The sequence below is a fragment of the Typopeltis vanoorti genome, chromosome 2 (assembly GCF_054136105.1).
Source record: "Typopeltis vanoorti isolate ZY-2024b chromosome 2, IOZ_Tvanoo_1.0, whole genome shotgun sequence".
NCBI lineage: Eukaryota > Metazoa > Arthropoda > Arachnida > Uropygi > Thelyphonidae > Typopeltis > Typopeltis vanoorti.
The window spans coordinates 133096958-133120022 of NC_143550.1; the positions used below are offsets into that span (position 1 = coordinate 133096958).

The 23065-nt window shown below is 36.8% G+C and overlaps 1 protein-coding gene across 3 annotated transcripts in view; it reads right to left on the bottom strand.

Moving 5' to 3' along the window:
* Positions 1-23065, bottom strand: part of LOC150109444 (ribitol-5-phosphate transferase FKTN-like) — a 171610-nt gene that overhangs the window by 95799 nt on the left and 52746 nt on the right. For all 3 annotated transcript variants that reach the window (XR_016549824.1, XM_090408350.1, XM_090408361.1), the window contains exons 2-3: positions 20674-20907; positions 5419-5687 (exon numbers count right to left, since the gene is read on the bottom strand). Coding sequence is in view for 2 of the 3 variants with exons in the window: in XM_090408350.1 (XP_090264476.1) it covers positions 5419-5687; positions 20674-20907 (503 nt within the window). In the remaining variant the exon portion in view is untranslated. The remainder of the gene's footprint in view (positions 1-5418; positions 5688-20673; positions 20908-23065) is intronic.

The window sequence follows — 23065 nt, forward strand, 5'->3', positions numbered from 1 at the left end:
CTTGCTTGTTAGTGTGTTCTTCAACAACCACATCATCTGATGTTCTGTTTTGGTTAGCTTTGCAGTATGCCCTCTAAACTTAAAATCCTTGTCTGTGATCACCCTTAAATCCCTGATCTCATCAGCCTTCCTGCAGTTTAATTCCATCAATATAAGTACACAGCTTGCGATCTCTTCCCAAAGTGCATCACCTTACACTTGGCCACATACTGCAAAGGTGAAGCAGAGAGAGAATGATCTCTCTCTCTGCTTCACCTTCACTTACTATTGCTTTTCCCAGTTTAGCATCATCAGCAAACAACTGAACATTTCCTGTCAGATCATTTCCTATATTATTGGAATTTCCATATACAGAATGAGGAATAATCCCCTCATTCTCATTCCTCCTACCATGTACTGAAAAGGTTCTTCTGCATCTGTTCAACATGTGTGATAAATATCACATGTGGAGTTATGCCAACCACATTAATTTAAAGGTAACATTAGGTTTATTGGTAAGCTCTCCATAGAAATAGCGGAATTAAAGCAGATACTGCAGAGAGTAATAAGTAAGACCAGAATAGCACAATGTCTGATGGTGTAAGCTTTGGGTGTAGGTCACTGAAGGTTATCCAGGTAATGGAATATCATTTAAAGATAGAAACTGTATCACTGCAGAAAACTGCTTGGGAGTAGATGTTTCAGTGGCAAAGTTATCTAGAGAACTGATAAATGCAATAGAATGTGTTTTAGTAGAGGATAAGCTCCTATACTGAAAGAAATACAGATAGATAATACTACTAACTATGAGCAAAAATAGTTGACTTTCAGCAGATGAATCTGAGAATACAGGATGATGATTATAATAAGAGACCCTCCCCCTTGCTTAACTGTGTCAGATTCCAATTTAAAGATTCACATGGGAATATGGAAATTCCAAGTTAAGAGGGAATATTTTAGGATATATTTTATGTATTCATAGATTAGATCACAGCAATGTTACTAATATGTTTCTTTACCTGGACTAGTGATTTCCATAAAGTTATATACAGAAGTGACAATTATTATGAAATTGTTTATGTTAGTGAGAACAAGTGAACTAAAACTGCAATTATTTGAAAGACTACAGGAGAATTTTTTTTTGTACTTATATTAATCGCTGACTTAAAAAAGGTTAATTGTGTTAATAATGCTTAGATTTGGGATTTAAGAGTCCATGGTTGGAGAAATAGTAGCTAATTCATTTCTAAGTAGATTATATGCTACTTACATATGACTGGGTTTTATCAATTTTCTAATTAGTTAAGCAGACCAAAGGAAATCTAAAAGATTCTTCTACCTATGTACTGAGTAAGAGGAAAATGATTATGGAAGGATAACTTTAATCAGTACAGATGGCAGAATGCCACATAAGCAGAAGAAATAGTTGAGTTACTAAGTGATCACTTTTGTAATGGTGTTCCATGTGGGAACAATGGCAACTGCAATGTGCAAAACTGATTTAAGAATTGAGATAGATGAAGTGGAGATGCTCAGCATAATGAGAAATATTATTATTATTAAACAAGACCTCATGGAGTCAAAGACTCATCTAGGAGGTCCTTTTATCTCACACACATCTCATCATACCGCGTCATAAACACATTCAAACTCCTTGCAGACACCACACTCTCAGGCAAGGCATTCCAATCACTCACAACTCTGCACGAAAAAAACCTGCCTCTCACTCCAATACTCACACCCTCTTTATACAGTTTCCAGGGATGACCTCTGGTTCTCCCCTGATCTCCCACTATTCTCTGTAGAACTTCTCCACCATTGATCCTATAACAACCCCTTACCAACTTGTAGGTCTCTATCATATCTCCCCTCTTCCTTCTCTCCACTAGACTCTGCAAATTACATCTTTTCAATCTTTCATCATACTCGACATTCCAGAGGTCAGAAACTACCTTAGTCAGTCGCCTTTGGACCCTTTCCAACATCTCTTCATCCTTCTGAAAACCAGGTGACCAAATCTGGGCACAATAGTCCATGTGTGGCCTAATCAAAGCCTTATACAATGGAACAAGAATCTCCCTAATTCTACACGTCAGTGTCCTCCACATCATTCCCAGAAGTCTTTGTGTTGTCTTCACAATTTTGGCGTTTTGTCCCCTAAATTTTAGATCCTTATCCACTATCACTCAAGATCTCTTATTTCTTCTACTTCCAACAATATATTCTCATCAAGCATAAATTCTGCATCCCATCTTTGTTTTCCAAATTTTAAAACCTTACATTTTGCAACATTGAACTTGCATCCCCATTTGCTTGCCCAATCACTCAATTTATTCAAGTCTTCTTGCAAGGCCACAACATCTTCACTACTCTTTATGGTTCGTCCCAACTTTGCATCATCTGCAAACAACTGAATATCTCCATCCAAATCTTTGCCAATATCATTAATATACAAGTTAAATAGTAATGGCCCTAAAACAGATCCCTGAGGCACTCCACTAGTGACTTTCCTTTTCCTGGATATTGCACCCCCATACACAACTTGTTGATACCTATCAGATAGCCAGTCTCCAATCCAATGCACTAATCTAATATCCAACCCCATCTGCTCTAGTTTGACTGTCAACTTATCATGAGGTACTCTATCAAAAGCTTTTGCGAAATCCAAGTATATTACTGTGTATCCTTCTCCTCTGTCCAAGGAAGCAGTCACTTTATTGTAATAAGTAAGTAGATTACTAAAACACGACCTCCCTTTAGCAAATCCATGCTGTCCATCAAAGATTATACCATTGTTGTCAACCCAACTCTGGATCCTAGTTCTCACAAACTTCTCCAACAACTTAACCACAACACCTGACACACAGATAGGCCTACAGTTTGATGCTTGAGTTCGATCACCTTCTTTATGAAGTGGCACAATCTTGCTCTCCTTCCACTCTTTAGGGACTTGACCGAGTGCAAGACTCGTATTAAAAAAATATGTCAAGGCAGGTGTCAACTCTCTGGCACATTCCTTCAGAATACGCGGTGATATATTATCAAGTCCCACAGCCTTATTTACATCTAGTTTACTCAACTCCTCAAACACCTCTTGCTCACTTGCAGTCAGTCTCTCCTCCCCATCATCAACTGCTCTTAATCTCTCCATGAAGTCACATTCACAAGATTAAAAGATCTTTATGAACTGCTCATTAAGTATCTCCACCACACATTCTGCAACAGCTGTCTTTATACCATCTCCTCCAATCAATGTCATCCTTCCATAATCATTCTTTCTTTTGCTGGCTACATATCGAAAGAACTCCCTAGGATTCTTTTTAGCTTCATTAGCTAACTGCTGTTCATACCTCTCTTTAGCTACTCTCACCAACCAAGTCACCCTCCTTGCCTGGTCTTTGTAGACCTCATGAAATTGGTTACTTCCACTTCTCTTATGCTGCCTCCACAATGCCCTTTTTCTCTGTATTGCATGCTTAATCTCTTTATTCATTCATCCATCCATCTCACACCTACCTTATTTAACCTTCTCACCCATGGTATACATTTAGACATTGCATCTACTAAATATTTTTTGAAAATCCCCCAAGCTGCATTGATCTCTTTTCCAGATAACTCCTCATTCCATGCTACCCTTGCAAGCTGTCTCTTGAGCTCTTCATAATCACCCCCCCTTGTAGTTCCACGTATACCCTTTTTTCACAGGGGTCCTTGCACTGCTGGCAACCACCCAAGTAATCACCTCATGGTCACTTTCACCAATTGGTGGATGATTTGATACCTCATTGATAATTACATCCTCCGATGAGATGACCAAATCCAAGACCCTTAATCCTCTTGTGCCCTCTGTTACATACTGTCTGAGGTAGTTATCCCTCAAAAACTCAAGAAAGTCATTTTCTTTACTTCCAGTTGCTATCTCTTCATTCCAGTCTATATTGCCATAATTAAAATCACCCATAATGATCACCCTTTTCTTATTTGCTTGGCTTATTTGACTATACATTTCACTATCACCACCATCCACATTACCAGGTCTATAACAACATCCCACCAAGTATTTGATTCTATTCACCTCTATCTCACACCATACTGCCTCAAAACCACTGGCCCCATTTCCCTCTTGCATCTCTACCTTGTATGGACATAACTCTTTCTCTATCATCAATAGCACTCCCCCTCCCTTTTTACCCCTTCTATCCTCACGAAACACATCATACACTCCATCTCTATTCCTGTCAGGATGTCGTCCGCATCTAACCATGTCTCACTTATTCCGACAATCTCTGGGTGCACAGATGCAATTAGTGCAACCATTTCATCCGCCTTGTTTCTTATACTTCTAGCATTGGTTTACAAACACAACAACTCATTTCTGGATCTACAGCTAGTTCCACTGATACCACTCACTCGATGTGATCTCTCCATGCTGGATTGGAGCCATTTCCCTTTCTGCTTCTTCATTTTAGAACCCTTTGCAATTCCATCTGTTTCCTTTTGATCCCTGATCATCCCATTACTTTTCTACCTACACATGCTCTCACCTCCTCTTGGAGCATCCACCTTTCTCACGCTGTGTATCCCTGTCCACCCTGAGCCTCCCCGTTTCCCTGCTCCTCTTGCACACCCATTCTCTCATATCAATGTGAATACTGCAGTAAGATTGGATGGCACTGCAACCAGTGTTATAAAAATGTGCAAGAGGACTAACATTACCTCTGACTGAGATGTTTAAGTCTTAATGCTGACAAGATTCTGACAAAGTGGAAACAGAGTAAGATAGCTCCAGTTACATAAAGAAGGTTCCAAGACATTAGCAGCAAATTATACACCAGATAGCATCTCAGAAGTAGTAATTAAGGTATTGGATAAGTTGGTTAAAGCCAGAATTCAGGAATGTGAGATATAAGTATAATATTCTATGGTGGGCAGAATCGTTTTGTGAAAGCAGTTCATGCCTTAGTAATTTACTCATATTTTATAACAGAGTGACAACTAAGTTGAATGAGAGGAAATGGCTACACCATGGTATTGCTGAATAATTCTACAATGACATTTAACAGAATACTGCAATGAAAACTGTTCATTTGAAGCTGGTTGAATGGATGGGGGGGGGGGGTGATAGCCACACACCAGGGGGGTTTTCAAGAAGTCCAGTTACTTGCCATGACAGGTCATTGAGGCTAACATGCAAGAGAAAATGGGATGAGAATGGAAAAACTTTCAGCAATCTACATAAAAAAAATTCATTGAATGTAGATGATAGTGGTAGTAGAGGTTCAGAGTAGTAGTGGAGACTGAGAGCTGTAGAGTAGGTATCCTCCCTCGATGAGTCTTTGGACTCCTTGGAGGTGTCAAGAAAATAATAATAATAAATAGCACAATTGCTAGAAATAATCTCTAATAGTTTATATTGAATTAGTTTCTATAGCAACTCACCTTTCAAATGCTGCAGGATATGATCCAAGAAGAAGATGTTTAGTGGAAATCACAGACATGTTTGGTGGAAAAGATTTCACCTGACCAATCCAGAAATAACTGTTTCGCTGGATGAAAACTACAAAATGAATTATGTGATTTTTTTTAACGCAAAAATAGTGTGTTTTAATGTTTACTCTCCTCGATTTACTGGGATCCCAATGTAACAAACGAGGATCAACATTTTCTGTAAAGTGGAACAGTTTGCATGGATATTTCATTTGGGCTTCCTGAAAAGAAATACTATGAAGAAGCACATTGAAACAATTCAACAAAGCTCTGCAATTCATCTTTTAAAGTGATAAAATACTATTAAAAATAAAAAAAGTACAAAATCTGTTAGGAATTATATTTATTATTATAAAAACAATAATCTATGTTATTGACAGACCTCTATGGCTCACAGCACACTCTGGGACACAATCTACTCACTGCCAGTTTCCACAGCTCAAGGTGGAATTCCACTAACGTGGAATCATATGAACTTAAAGAGTGGCACTCTTTTTCTTAACTCTCCCAAAATTTGAATCAGCAATAAACAATTGCACATCCTTTATCAAACCACATGAGATATTAAATACATTGAATGGTAGAAACCCAAGAACCTTTCGACTCCGACTTCTTCTTTCACTATGCGTTATTCCCGCTTCCAATGCAGGATCCACGTGTTACTTAGATGCAACTTCTTGTTAGTACCACTCCCAACCGACCTGTCGCCTAGCCTGCCGCCAGAGGGATATATTTTTGACTATAGCAGCGTATGTTCACGGGGCCAGTTTGCCTGCTTGCGGGATGAAAAACGCCAGATAAATTGGCGGAAAAAACCCTACTGCCCATGCCCAAGACTGGCTAACTTGGCTATGGCTGAGGAAGATCCTCAAATTCCTCACGTCTTCGACGGGAATCGAACCTAGGGCATTCCTTCCCCAGTCATATGGTTGTGAAGTGCAAAGCCACTAGGCTAACTACGCAGACAACCTTTTGACTCACACTGCACTTGAATAAATTGGGAGTAACATGCCATGAAAAAGTTTTATTCATCGAAAGAATGGAAAGGCAAAATTAGAAAGCCAAGGATATTGGGGATGGGGGGGAAGCATGTATGTAGGTACCCTCGAGGCAAGTGAGTGCTGATTTCTCGCGTATAAATACCAAATGAGATGCTCATTATGTGCAAGTGAACATCTTGACTCAAAGAGATGTTGCAGCATATTCATACTAATGTCAAAAGCATCAGAAACTAGTATGAAGAGTTTTGGGCTTTGGCTAGCTTGACTTAGGCAAAATCATGGGTATTAGACTTGGTAATGGAGGAAGATATTGTTACAGGGATAGAATGTATTTTTAGAAAGGAGAGAGAAAAAGCAGGACTGGAAATGATTGGAATCATTAAAAACAAAAGAATTGCAGCTAGCAAAATCAGAAAAGTAGAGTTGAGGAAAATAGTGCTTTTGAAGCTATCCTGAATGAAATAAAAGCCCACTGGACAAAATATGCAGTTGGTTGTTGCTAATAGGCCACAAAATACAAAAGGATATGTATCAGCCAATTAACTTAGAGTGTAGGGCAACTAATCATTATGAGGGATTTCAACTGTGGGAACAGAGATTGGCAAGAGAAAAGGGCACATGAAGGGAAAGAAATAGAACTTTATGCATCCACCAAAAGAAGATTACCTGAAACATCATGTTGGAGAAGGGACCTGCACTATCTGGAGTTATGGCAAAAGTAACTAAGGCTATGAGGTCAATGTGTTATATTGTTCTTTTAGCTGGTTTGTCTGTTTTACAGGATAAAAAACTTGAGCTTACGGGAGGGGAAACACGTCATCTCTGCATGAGACCAGCAAACTCACCTTGAAAAGCACTTATAAAGGTGTCTGGTGAGTGTAATCATATATTCTTGACCTCGACAATGGTTAAGAATATGGAATTTATATTTGTAATCACCAACTTCCAAATATTACAAGTATATTTGGAAGTTGGTGATTGTGACAACTCAAAGGACAGCACATGAAGGAACACTGGGTTATAAATTATGTTTTGAGTAGAGCAGAGTTATTGAATTATTTAATCTTTAGCCTACTGATACTATTAAATGCACTACAGATTATCAACATTTTGTTGGTAGGATTGACAAAAATAAATAAAATAAAAAATACCAAAGCCATATTATTTTCAGATATCCAAATTTTGCATATGCCAGTAATCCTTGTGTAACCTGATGGGAAATGAAACACAAACTAGGAATCATTATTGAAAATTAACTATTATTTAGATATTGGTCAAGTGTAGGTGAATAACTAATTTAATTGCCAACTAGTTTCACCGGCTTGTGCTGTCCGTTTCATCAGCATACAATCAGGAAAGCAAAGACACAAAAATTATAAGCTAAACATTAACTGACAATTCTATTTCAATAACAAAGTAGTAGTGCGCGTGAAACAATATGTGTGTCGCGGATACATGATTTACTTTTTGAGATGCATTTTGTAGTTTGCACTGAAGTTCATTTCTTGTGTGATCTAATTAAAGTCTTCAATATATCTGGTAGGATTAAACCTTGGTACCTGTTGAGGTTATTTGTGGAACGAGTGACTGAAGCAGCTTCTTTGAAGATTCTGGAACGGTAGTTTTCTTCTATATATGGCACAAGACTTTTATTCCATTCAATAATGTGGTTGGTTGTAGAGAAGTGGGAAGAAAGGCCAGAAATATCTAGTCTGTTGTTTCTAACATAGCTGATGTGTTCCTTTTGTCTCACTTCGAAGCTTCTAGACGTCTGACCAATGTAACTTACATAGGAACAGGGGATGTTATAAACTCCTGCATGTTTGTAGAAAGGATTGAAATATTTTTGTGATCTTAGAAATTTCTGGATAGATTCAACTGGCTTGTAGGTCACGCTAATATTTTAATGTCAAATCATCCACCAATTGGTGAAAGTGACCATGAAGTGATTACCTGGGTGGTTGCAAGCAGTGAAAGGACCTGTGAAAAAAGGGTATATGTGGAACTACAAGGGGAGTGATTATGAAGAGCTCAGGAGACAGCTTGCAGGTGTAGCATGGAATGAAGTGTTAGCTGGAAAAGAGATCAATGCAGCTTGGGGGGTTTTCAAAACCTCTTTAGTAGATGCAATGTCTAACTGTATACCACAGGTGAGAAGATTAAATAAAGTAGGTGTCAGATGGATGAATAAAGAAATTAAGCATGTGATACAGAGAAAAAGGGCATTGTGGAGGCAGCATAAGAGAAGTGGAAGTAACCAATTTCATGAGGTCTACAAAGACCAGGCAAGGAGGGTGACTTGGTTGGTGAGAGTAGCTAAAGAGAGGTATGAACGGCAGTTAGCTAATGAACCCAAAAATAATCCTAGGGAGTTCTTTCAATATGTAGCCAGCAAAAGAAAGAATGATTATGGAAGGATGACGTTGATTGTAGGAAATGGTATAAAGACAGATGTTGCAGAATGTGTGGTGGAGATACTTAATGAGCAGTTCATAAAGATCTTTCAGTCTTGTGAATGTGACTTCATGGACAGATTGAGAGCAGTTGATGATGGAGAGGAGAGACTCACTGTTAGTGAGCAAGAAGTGTTTGGAGGAGTTCAGTAAACTAGACGTAAATAAGGCTGTGGGACTTGATAATATAGCACCGCATATTCTGAAGGAATGTGCCAGAGAGTTCACACCTGCCTTGACATATTTTTTTAATATGAGTCTTGCACTTGGTCAAGTTCCTAAAGAGTGGAAGGAGGGCAAGATTGTGCCACTTCATAAAGGAGGTGATCGAACTCAAGCATCAAACTATAGGCCTATCTCTGTGTCAGGTGTTGTGGTTAAGTTGTTGGAGAAGCTTGTGAGAACTAGGATCCAGAGTTGGGTTGACATTTAACAATGGTATAATCTTTGATAGACAGCATGGATTTGCTAAAGGGAGGTCATGTTTTAGTAATCTACTTACTTATTACAATAAATTGACTGCTTCCTTGGACAGAGGAGAAGGATACACAGTAATATACTTGGATTTCGCGAAAGCTTTTGATAGAGTACCTCATGATAGTTTGAGAGTCAAACTAGAGCAGATGGGGTTGGATATTAGATTAGTGCATTGGATTGGAGACTGGCTATCTGATAGGTATCAACAAGTTGTGTATTGTGGTGCGATATCCATTAAAAGGAAAGTCACTAGTGGAGTGCCTCAGGGGTCTGTTTTAGGACCATTACTATTTAACTTGTATATTAATGATATTGGTGAAGATTTGGATGGAGATATTCAGTTGTTTGCAGATTATGCAAAGTTGGGACGACCCATAAAGAGTATAGAAGATGTTCTGGCCTTGCAAGAAGACTTGAATAAATTGAGTGATTGGGCAAGCAAATGGGGATGCGAGTTCAATATTGCAAAATGTAAGGTTTTAAAATTTGGAAAACAAAGATGGGATGCAGAATTTATGCTTGGTGAGAATATATTGTTGGAGGTAGAGGAAATAAGATATCTGGGGGTGGTAGTGGATAGGGATCTAAAATTTAGGGGACACATAGTCAAAATTGTGAAGACAACACAAAGACTTCTGGGAATGATGCGGAGGATGCTGATGTGTAGAAGAAGGAAGATTCTTGTTCCATTATATAAGGCTTTGATTAGGCCACACATGGACTATTGTGCCCAGATTTGGTCACTGGGTTTTCAGAAGGATGAAGAGATGTTGGAAAGGGTCCAAAGGCGACTGACTACGGTAGTTTCTGACCTCTGGAATGTTGAGTATAAGGAAAGATTGAGAAGATGTAATTTGCAGAGTCTGGTGGAAAGAAGGAAGAGGGGAGATATGATAGAGACCTACAAGTTGGTAAGGGGTTGTTATAATATCAATGGTGGATAAGTTCTACAGAGAATAGTTGTAGATCAGGGGAGAACCAGAGGTCATCCCTGGAAACTGTAAAAAGAGGGTGTGAGTAGGGGAATGAGAGGCAGGTTTTTTTTCGTGCAGAGTTGTGAATGATTGGAATGCCTTGGCTGAGAGTGTGGTGTCTGCAGGGAGTTTGAGTGTGTTTAAGACATGGTATGATGAGATGTGTGTGTGTGATAAAAGGACCTCCCAGATGAGTCTTTGACTCCATGAGGTCTTGTTTAATAATAATAATATTGTGTGGTTTTAGGAGGCGAGCTAGTATTTTGGAGATGATACCAACGTATGGAATAGTTATAGTAGTTATTTATAGTAGTTATATTTGGGTGTCATCACATTATCGTTGTGGTATATCAGAGAAGAGAATCTTGTTAACAAGTCATTTAGGGTAGCCATTTAGGAGTAGATCATTTTATATTTTATTTAATTCTTCTTGTAGATCATTATGGTCTGTGGTGAATTGTATAGCTCTTTTCTTTAGCATATGAATAATGCTGAGTTTTTGGGAGATGTGGTGTGATGAGCTAAAGTTTAGATAATGTCCACTATTTGTTGGTTTTCTATAAACTGATAAGTTGACACTGTTATTTTCTTTTTTCTTTATTATGATGTCTAAGAATGGTAGTTGTTTGTCCTTTTCAAGATCTAGTGTGAATTTGATAGTATGTTGGAACATGTTGATTTTGTTTAGGTAATCTAATAGCTCTTCATATAATAAGTTTAGTTTAATTCTTTATCCAAGTGTAAGCAAACAAAGTTTGCACCTGAAAATATCTTCAGGACTGGGGTAAGTAAGTACAACACCGGGCAACTCGTAGCAAAGGTTGAGCAAATTAACATCACTACTATCTCAGTATTTCCCATCATGCAAAACACATCTTGGATAAAGGATTAAACTAAATTTATTATAGTCTAACCAAGTGGAAAATAAACTTTCAACATCTTTCTCTAAATCCAGAGTAATTTAATAAAAAGGTGGCACACCGTTTGGCAACTCCTATAGGTAAAGATGACCTGCCATTGCTTCTGCCTGGTATCTCCACCTCTGGGCTTGGCTCCCACTGAAGAGACCTCAATAAAGGTCAAAACTAGTCTGGGTAGTGGCCCTTCCCTTAATGCATAATATTATACATTATACAGAAAAATTAAAAAAAACATCTCTATCTCTGAAAATGACAAACTTGCCAGCCTTAATGTCACTTCCCTGTTTACCATCATTCCAGTGGTTGAAGTTATCAACATCTTAGACAAGATGTCTCTTCATTGTTTAGCCACTGTCTATCTTCTAACTATTTCGTATGGAAGAAAACCATTTACAACAATTAACCGGATTGGCCATGGGCAGCCCTCTCTCACCCTGTTGTGCTGACTTATGGAAGATCTTGAAAGTAAAATCTTATTTCAAATTAATCCAAAACCTAAGGCATGGTTCAGATTTGTTTATGACATCTTTATCATTTGGAACTGCAAAAAGGAAGAGCTATTAGATTACCTAAACAAAATCAATATGTTCCACCATACTATCAAATTCACACTAGATCTTGAAAAGGACAAACAACTACCATTCCTAGACATTATAATAAAGAAAAAAGAAAATAACAGTGTCAACTTATCAGTTTATAGAAAACCAACAAATAGTGGACGTTATCTAAACTTTAGCTCATCACATCACGTCTCCCAAAAACTCAGCATTATTCATATGCTAAAGAAAAGAGCTATACAATTCACCACTGACCATAATGATCTACAAGAAGAAGTAAATAAAATATCAAACGATCTACTCCTAAATGGCTACTACCCTAAAGGACTCGTTAACAAGATTCTCTCCTCTGATATACCACAAAGATAATTATGACACCCAATATATAACTACTATAACTATTCCATATGTTGGTACCATCTCCAAAAAACTAGCTCGCCTCCTAAAAGCACGTAATATTAGAGTGACCTTCAAGCCAGTTGAAACTATCCAGAAATTTCTAAGATCACCAAAAGATTTCAATCCTTTCTACAAACATGCAGGAGTTTATAACATCCTTTGTTCCTGTGGTGTAAGTTACATTGGTTAGATGTCTAGAAGCTTCGAAGTGAGACAAAAGGAACACATCAGCTATGTTAGAAACAACAGACTAGATATTTCTGGCCTTTCTTCCCACTTCTCTACAACCAACCACATTATTGAATGGAATAAAAGTCTTATGCCATATATAGAAGAAAACTACCGTTCCAGAATCTTCAAAGAAGCTGCTTCAGTCGCCCGTTCCACAAATAACCTCAACAGGAACTATGTTTTAATCCTACCATATATATGGAAGACTTTAATTAGATCAATAAACACACAAGAAATGAACTTCAGTGCAAACTACAAAATGCATCTTAACAAGTAAATCATGTATCCGCAACACGCATATTGTTTCACACACACTACTATTTTGTTATTGAAGTAGAATTGTCAGTTACCGTTTAGCTTGTAATTTTTGTTTCTTTGCTTTCCTGATTGTACCCTGATGAAGCCAACAGCACAAGCCGGCGAAACTAGTTGGTAATTAAATTAGTTATTCACCTACATTTGACCAATATCTAAATAATAGTTAATTTTCATTAATCTTTGTGGTCAAGAATTAACAATTTCTAATAGGAATCATTATATTTGATTTGATTTGCTTCGCATTAGTATCTCATTACTCTCTTGTTCTTTCATTATATTGTCATGCAACCGATGTGAAGTCAACTGCCTCTGTATACAAGTAGCATAGTTATGCAGATACTTCATGCACAAACTTTGTTTGCTTATACTGGGGTATAGAATTAAAACAAGAATATCATTTTGTCTATTATAATTCACTTGAGGGGAAAAAAAAGTTTATACTGTTCTCTGTTATCCAGAGTATTTTAAAAATATGGTACTTGAGCATTATACTTGTACACTGCTTGGAAAGAAGTGTCAATCAACAGACAGCCCCATGGGCAAGGTGTATCATGCCATGTAACAAGTCACATGTTTGTAGTCAATATAAATTGGTGAATATGATGTTCCCAAGTCACTGCAACAATGTCCAGTGAAATGACTGTGAGAAGGGAACTAACCGAGTTTTAAAGAGGAATTGTGATAGGATGCCATGTTGCAAGCCTATCTGTTTGACAAATTGCACCATCCCAGATCAACAATGTGATACCATACTGAGATGGACGTGCAGGGAGTATCACAGATTGTTGATCTGGGATGGTGCAATTTGTCAAACAGATTGGCTTGCAACTACAAGTGCTACCCCACAGTGGACGACCCACCACACTCACTGAACGTGACTGCGGGATTCACTTCTACTGAGCAGACGGAGAAAGTGTGGTAAATGTCTGGTGAACATCTCTTAACAGAGTGCATAACTCTAACTATGAAATTCGGAGGTAGTAGTGTGATGATATGGTCCTTCTAGAAAATGCAATGCTTCCTACTTTGTAGCATTTCTACACAACTGACCATTGTCTCTTTTACCAAGACAATGCACCATGTCATAAGGCTGCTGTTATAACTGTGCGGTTTATGGACATGAACATCGCTACACTTGACTGGCCTCCACAGAGTCCTGATCTCAATTCTACTGAGCATCTGTGGGTTGAACTGGAGCATTGGGTGAGGCCAAGGGACATCTATGCCACAATAGTCCTTGACCTCATTATATGCCTACAGGAAATATGGTCCAAAATTTCCACTGATTGCTATTGAATACTCTTGAAAAGTATGCCCCATTGGAATGCTGCAGTTATCACAGGGAAAGGAGGTCCTACATCTTATTAAGGTGGATGCCATGGCTGTTTGTTCCTCACACTATGGTGTTGACTTCTCTTCAAGCAGTCTATATGGTAAATATGACTTTGAATCTGAGTGCTGAAGCTTAAGTGCTGTGAATTCATGTTGAAAGTTTAATGGAATATTATCAGCACTGAGAAAGGATTAAAACTAATTTTAATGCTTCCAATAATTTTCATTATATTGTATTTGTATGTGTTGTTGCAAAAAAGTTATTTGTAATCCCTGAAGATGTCTCTGTGACACTGAGATGAAATATTGGAAGCTTTAAAATTAGTTTTAATCCTTTCTCAGTGCTGATAATATTCCATTAAACCTCCAACATGAAATAGGACTTTGGTTGATTTGACCTCAATATCTTCCTGGGTCTACCTCTCGCTGAGGAGACCTTAAAAGATCAAAATCATTCTACGTTGACTGTTCTCATAATGCATAGCAATATACATTTCAAAAAGTTAGTGTGCTTTGTATTATGAGATACTAAGGCAATTTATTTTATATATAAGTAGACTAATTGCAAAGTTGCTTCATGTGCAAACTTTGCTTGCTTATTATTTTAAATTCACAATAACGTTTCCTTTTTTATTCTCATCACTGTTTCACTCTCATGCATTATCAACTTTGCTCTTTCCTCATATCTATCCTCCACACTCTGCTTCTTATGCTAATGTAGTGGCTCTCTGCTCCTTAACTACATTCAGCATAAATTAGGAGCTGAAACTGGAACAAAGAATGTTTAGTTCTGTCTGTTAATGGGTTCAAGAAGAGATATGATAGATTGTGTGGATAGATTAGATTGGGTCTCTGCAATGAGTCATCAGACTGAATGGAGGTGCCTGTATAATAATAACAATAATATAACTTGATCATCCTTTTCTGTTCTCTCTCTCTCAAGTTGCCAAATGCAACACAACCTATAGAAATGCAGTTCATCCTTTTTAAACTATTCCAATTTCCCTTCAAATATGTTCCATATATTCAGAAATTACACCTTTTGCTCACATAGCTCAGCAATAATTGTATTCATCATTTATGTTCTCCTCAAGTCACTATTGTCATAACCTGAACAAAACATTAACTACTTTCTCAATTGCACTATTATCTGTTGCCAACCTAGTTGGCTGTGTTGTTAGAATATTTATTCTCCAATCAACAGACTATGGGTTCAAATACTGCTGTGGTTATGGACATTTGTGCTGGTCTTTAGTGGGATGAATTTCATCACTTGGTGTAAGACCACAGCCCCACTTATTGGATGAAATGGCTTGGAAAAAAGTTCAACGTTTGGTCTCTAGAATAGGGTTTCCAGACTACGTAAAAAAATAAATAAAAATACAAAAAACTGTTGAGAGATGGTTACAGGGTTGACACTGGGGAGTTCTTTCGCCTGGTTGAACAGCAGGAAGGAGTGATGACAAGAGGCCATCCCTGGAAGTTACGAAAGGAATCTGTGAGCAAGAGGGTGAGGAGTGGTTTCTTTGCATGGAGGGTGGTTGAACCATGGAATGCATTGCCTGATGGAGTGGTGAGAGTGAGAACAGTCAATGAACAGTCTTTGCGTTTCTTATGGGGGGGGGGGGGAGACCTCTCCTCGATGAGTCTTGATAGACTTTGTGTTTCTTAGGAAAAACCTCCCATGATGAGTCTTTTGACTCCATGGAGGCCTGAATAATAATAATAATAATATAACATCAATAAAAAAAATAAAAAAATCATTAGCTTACTCACAGTGCTAGTGTATTATAAGCTAACAACATTTTTGCGAGTGGGAATCGCATAAAAATCTTTCACTAGTTGCAACTTCCTTTCAAAATTTTTTTTGCTGACCTTTCAAAATCAACCTCAAATTCCAAAACTCCATTTCCATCAATGTCATGTACAGTTTAATCTTTTGATCTCAAAGTGCACACATGAAACATGCAACTATTATCCTTTGCCCATGCTGTCAGGCTATGTAAATCATCCTTAAGATCTCTACATTCTCTGTTTTAATTATTGCTCTCTCAAATTTTACATCATAAGCAAAACAACTGGATATTTCTCCTCAAATTGTTCCCTATATCATTAATATACAAATTGAATAACAAGCCAAAGTGCAGAATCCCCTAGCATACCATGTCACCTGCCTTCTCTTGGATTCTACTGCTATTTATAAAAATTAAAAATGCCTTAATTGCCGTACTAAGGCTGATGATGTGAAGTCATTAGCCTCTATATACAAGTAGCACAGTTGTGAAGTTACTTCACTTTACACTTGGATAAAGGATCAAACCAAGAATATAATTTCTTGGCATCTTTAATTTAAATTATTTTCTAGTTTAAAGAGAATTTTGATATTTCAATGTAGCTGTCCACAGAAGGCTTCTTCATGGCTTTCAATCTTTAGCAAAGTTTATTCAACAATTCCTATTTGTGGTATCTTTTTCCCTGTAGTACTGTATAGCAGCCTGTCACAGAAAACCAATTTCCTCTGCATGACTAATGATTATTATTACGGGCAGCTCCAAGGAGTCCTTAGACTCATCGAGGGAGGCCCAACATCATGTCAAGAACAACTATTCAACATTCACACAGTATCTGTCACATTTCACCTTGAACTCATTTACAATCATGGCACCCACAACAGACTCTGGCAGCTTATTCCACTCATTTACCACTCTCCAAGTAAAAAACCTAGCTCTAACACCCTTGCTAACCACACTCTTATCAAGCTTCCATGGATGGCCCCCTAGTCCTCCCACTACCAGAGTTATAAGATCCTTGATTTATGATTCATGAGTTGTGATCTATCGTCTCATAGAAAACTAAGATGGTGTGAGCTCTAATATCTGGTCTTGCAGTGTTAGTCATTACAATCATGTCTGTAGGTTCTCATACTTGAACTTTGATCAACTGTCTTTGGCTATAAGCAAGTACTGAAATGAGCTGCTTCCCTATACTAGGATTTCACTCACTACTGCTGGTCTGGCTGAGGGTATAGCAGTTCCAGTTTTCAGTCAATACGGGGTAATTTAACTTCATCTTTCAGTGCAAGTTCACTGCATAGTTTATTGGAAACCTGAGGTGGCTGAAAAAAAAAAAGTCCTGTGTTTTGGTCTTTATAGCAGAGTTTCTGAATTGTCTAACCCTCAGCCCATCCACAGTATACTAATGTACAATAGGTTTTCAAACTTTCTTGGGTGAAATTCACAAAAGATTTTTAGGAGATCCTGCAAGTCCTTGCTGCTTAATATGTTAAGGCTTAAGTGTTGGGAGTACATCATGTTGGAGGTTTAATGGAGTATTAACAGCACTAAGAAAGGATTAGGTTAGGTTAGGTTAGAAATATTTAAATTTCTTCCATAATATTTTCTTCCAATATTTTGTGTTCATCTTCAGGGAGTACAAACTTACACTTGTAACACACACACACACACACACACAATACTAAATGAAATGCATGGTCATGATCCCTAAAGTTCAATTTAGGTGGGGCATCCTCTATGAAAGTTTGTAAGAAGCCTAGGTTGTAGGGATCTCTGAGGTTAATAATTCCCAAATTTTGGGAAGTTTCATACATCAGTATTTATTTAATTCGGTTAATTTCTGAGTGCAGTTGCAGATTCCAAAAACAGTCTTTTTTAAATTTATTATGATGGAGCATGGTAGTTTTATAAATTAAAGATACCAAGAAATCATATACTTGGCTTAATCCTTTATTCAAGTGTAAGGAAAACAAAGTTTGCAACTGAAGTATTTTCAACTCGTATATAGAAGCTAATGACTTCACATCACTTGCGAATGGATTAAACCAAGTATATAATTTCTTGGTATCTTTAATTTATAGTAGAATAAAGTGGAAAAACTTCCACCAGCTATCTCTAATCAAGAGTACTTTAATAATATGGTAGTTTTATTTCCAAAAGATCCTGGGCACTGATATCTGATACCATGGTCCTCAAGACCAGATTGACTATAGTCATGATTGCAGATGTATGTTTTATGTTCATTTATGTGGCCAGCGGCTGATCTACCTGTCTGTTCCAAAATATACCAACTTACAGGAACAGGGCACTTTATATACTCCAGGCACTGAGACAGTAGGGAGCAGTTCTTTAATGAATGGATAAGGGTAGCAAGTTTCCAGTGGGGCTTAAAAGCTGTACAGAGGTTGCATTTTTTTTTTTTTTTTTTTTCTAGATATTAAGTAGCAGGTTGTTAGTGGTGGTGGTGGGCAGTAGATGGCGTTGGTATAGTTGTAGTGGATGGAGACAGAACTGTAGAGTAAGTACTCTCCCTCGATGAGTCTTTGGGCTCCTTGGAGGTGCCACATAATAATAAAAAAAATAATAATAATTAAATGACCCAACAAATTTGAATAGCGACTTTAAATACCGAATTTAAATTTGGTCAAGCCAAGGACAAATTATAATTTCAAAAACTGCCAATAAAAAATTATAACTAACATACACAATCTTTTATTGGCAGATTTTTGAAATTATAATTTGTCCTTGGCTTGACCAAATTTAAATTCAGTATTTAAAGTCGCTATTCAAATTTATTGGGTCATTTAATATCTAAAAAATAGCCAGGTCCTTAAAAAAAAAAAAAAGGCAACCTCTGCACGGCTTTTAAAGCCCCACGGGAAACTTTAAGACTCGCATGGGGAAAAAAAAAAAAAATTTTACTGCACAGCAACATACTCACAGGACACTGTTTTTGGTACTGAGTTTGTTTATATATATTACAGTTCAAAACCATTCAGAGTTGAATTCAGTATTTTATTGTTCTATCATAACTAACAAAATTTTTGTTATCCAAATAGGTATATTGTGTGGTAGTAGTAAACTTTGTAAAAAAAAAAAAAAAAAAAAACCTAAGAGGTGTGTCAAAGTTAGTTTTAAATGTTCAATTGCTTTTATATTCTGCATATAATTTGTATGTTTGCTTTTTCCATCAAAACTAAACAGACTTAACAAATTTTAATAAATATCCTAAATACCAAAATTTTTTTAATCCACCCAGCTGGTGCAGAATTATCAGCAGCACTAAAAAAATAATTCAACTGATGTAAAAAATTGAACTACACAACATTTTTGTGTACATCTTAAATTACAATTTTTTTTTTTTTAAGTTTCATCCAGCCACGCATAATTTTAAGACTTTCCAAACTTTTGTGCTCCATCAAATAAGGTCAATTGGAACAAAAATGCATGTCAACAAATTTTTTTGCAAGGATTCCAAATTTCAATAAAATTTGTCTGGCTAGAGCTGTGGAATAACTTGCATACAGGTAAACAAAATAAATCTATCAGGTACTTGCACATTTTGCAAAACACTTATGCCAAAGTCTAAGGCCATAGGATGAGTGCATTGTCTATAAGACACTTATTGTCAGGCTGGTTTCTTTTTGTGCAGAGAGAAACCAAAGTTCCATGATGAATAAAACTTATTACTCCTACATCTCACTCACCTTCAGCTAAAAAATCACTTATGTTCTGAGAGAGACAGAGGGGGGGGGGATTCAAACCTAGTGTCCTTTTTGGAAAAAGTCTTTCCAATATTCATTCAGAATTTTGGAATTATAGAATATTAGAATTATGGCCTGAGTAACCAAGGTTCAGTATTTTGTCTCATAATTAAATGTGTTCTAGTAGTCCGTCTGTCTGTCTGCTTGCTTTTCTGCTTTAAAAGCATGAAAAATATGAATTTCCAGAAGGAAAACATGGTACCTTCATATTAAATCAGTTAATCAACTTTCAATTAAAAAGCTCTTATAAAGTGTCCTCATTCCAGATGAGTTTTGAATCCAGATTTTTCTGATCACTGGGAAAATGTCATTTGTTGTCACAATTGCATATGAAAGAGAGAATAATGAATGCATGAATGGTAAACAACTACTAAAAAATATAATCCCAGGAATGTGTTGTCAAAGATTCAACTTTGACAACTGAAACTCAAATGAAATGAGATTGATTCAGTTCTGATAGAGAATTTAGAATAAATACTTTCTTTATTCACAAGAGTCAACATGATATAACATGGAGGAGAAATAAAATATAGCACAACAGACTTTATAGTATTTAATGATGAGTGTGTGCAGGGTCTGTGATAATACAAGTTTGCACAGATAACTGCCCATGACTATATTTTCTTTATATATTGAGAGCAATTTACTTCACTATGTGTTACTCTAGGCATCTGCTATGGTCAATTCTACACTATCAAAATTGCTATTGTCAAAGGACCTTCCTTCTCTCTTTTCCTCCAATATTGGTTTCTGGGATTAAGTCTCCTAACTTCTCCTTCTTGAATGGTAATTCCCATGTTAAACAAGATCAGCTCAATAATCAGTGTTTTTTTTTTTTTTTAAATAAATAAGATAATTATTTAATTAAAAATTATGAAGCATGAAATAAAATTATACACGTAAGAAGATGGACTCTGCTATACAAATATTCACGAACTCTCCTATGCAAATATTCACGAACAGATTCATATATAACAACAGTGTTTACCTCAAGGTATGAAACATCCTCTTCCGTTATACCAACTGTTGTCAAACTGGAAAGTCTTTTGTTTCTAGTGAGATTGAAGTGCCTTTTTAAAATCAGCAGTCTTTCCTGCTTGCTTAAAGACATCTTAATAACTCTTGGTTCAATACAAAATACCCTTGCTCCAAGATGTTCCATGTAATTAATTAAATCATTCCATGATTCTGCAAAGGGCAAGTTCCATACCAATTTGGATTCCTGAAAATAACAAAAGTGTTACAGAAAACCAAGTATGTTGTGAGATTACTTTTGATATGATGTTTTCATTAATACGCTAAACTATGCATCTCAAAAGTATTTATTATTATATTATTATTAATAATATACGGGTACTCCATGGAGTCAAAAGACTCATTGCAGTAATCCCACTGTTCATTAACACAATACCTATCATACATCTCCTCAGTACCATCAGCAGGGTGTAGCATAGAGGCAGCCTGTCTCATGGCGCTGCTTGATTAAGGCCGCTCGTTCAGCCATATTGCAGTAGGTGCCATATTAGGACAACAAACAAACTCTCTTCTTTATTGCATCCAAGAATATATAATGTAATCTGTTTTACTATGGACAGACAGGAAGATCTGTTGACATCTGCCTTGGAGAACATAAAATGATGTAGATGCAATAGATTTATTTGAAGAATTAAAAATTCTCTCAAAAATAATACAAGAGAAAAGTGATCCTCACCAAATTTTATCATATATATATATATAAAACCAAAATCTTAGAAATTTATCCCAATATCACCACCCTAAGGATATTGTTAATAATTCCTATTAGTGTAACAAGTGTGGAAAGAAGATTTTCCAAGTTTGAACTGATTAAAAATTATTCACAAACAGCAATGACCAAAGATTCATACCAAATTCAGACCAAAGAAAGACTGGTTGAGTCTAGCAACTATATTGATAGAGGCAGATATAGCTTATAATTTAAATTTAGAAGAGCTTATAAAGAGTTTTATTGTGTGATATCCCTGTAAGAGCAAACATTTAATTAATATTATTATTTTTTTTTTTTTTTGCATTAATGTTTCTATTGTAATAAAAACAAAATAGCAATTGGAGATTTTCTTATATTTTTGTCTTATAATCCATCAGGGGCGATATTTAATTTTTTGTCTCAGGGCAAGATGTAATCTGGTGACGGCCCTGCATCTCCTTAAATCTATTCACTGTTGGGGCACTTGCAACTACCTCTGACAATTCATTCCACTCATTAACCACTCTCCAAATAAAGAACCTAGTCCACACATTTACTAACCACACTCTTAGACAACTTCAAATGTGACCCTCCCCCTTACTACCCTATATTGAAAATTTTCTTTTGTGAATCTTATAGAATCCCTTTAGTAACTTAAGTTTCTATCATATTCCCTCTCCTCTGACTGTTAGCTAAACTCTGCAACCCACACACCCTAAATTGATCCTCATAAGGAACATTCCACAGACCTGTCACTAGCTCTGTGACCAAATCTGTGCGCAGTAGTCAACATGTGGCCCAATCATAGCCTTATAAAGAGGGATAATAACCTCCTTATCCTTAATTGTCAACATATTCTTCAACATCAAAGTAATACTTTGAGATATTTTGCCAACTGTTGCAATATGTCCTCTGAATTTCAAATCTCTATCAACCATCATCCCCCAGATCTCTAGCCTCATCAATTTCCTGTAATTAGTACCATTAGTATGATACAAAGTACGTAATTCTTTCATCCCATTATCCTTTGCCCACACTGCCAATTTATTATTATTACGTATTACGTAACACCTCCAGGGAGTCCAAAGGCACATCAAGGGAGGTCACCTACTCTACAACTCTCCGTCTCCACCATTCATTTCATCAATCGCAACTGTTTTCATCATCTACCGCAGACCACCACCACTAGCATTTTCACAGACAATCACAAACATCCATGCCCATGGCGGATTTCGAACCCGCAGCCTTTAGGATGGAGAGCAGATATGTTAACCACTCGGCCAACCAGGCCGAAATTATGTGAATATTTAAGTCATCCTGTAAGACATATACATCACCTTTATCAATTATTGCCCTCCCAAGATTTGCATCATCAGCAAACAACTCTTTAATGTACAAATTAAAGAGTAGTGTCTTAGCACAGAACCTGGGGCCTCCCACTAGTCACCCTAATTTGCCTTAATTCCACTCTACCATACTAGCTCTGTCTATCAGCTTCCCTGGCAAATAAATTTCCAATATTTATTCGTATTAATTTAAATATGCACAATGTAGCTTCATGGCAGTCTGCTTTTGGACTAGTTTCAGAAGCTCTGTTATGGAAATGAATCCCTTTTTCCAGAAGAAAGGTTCTGAAAAATGAATGAAAATGTAA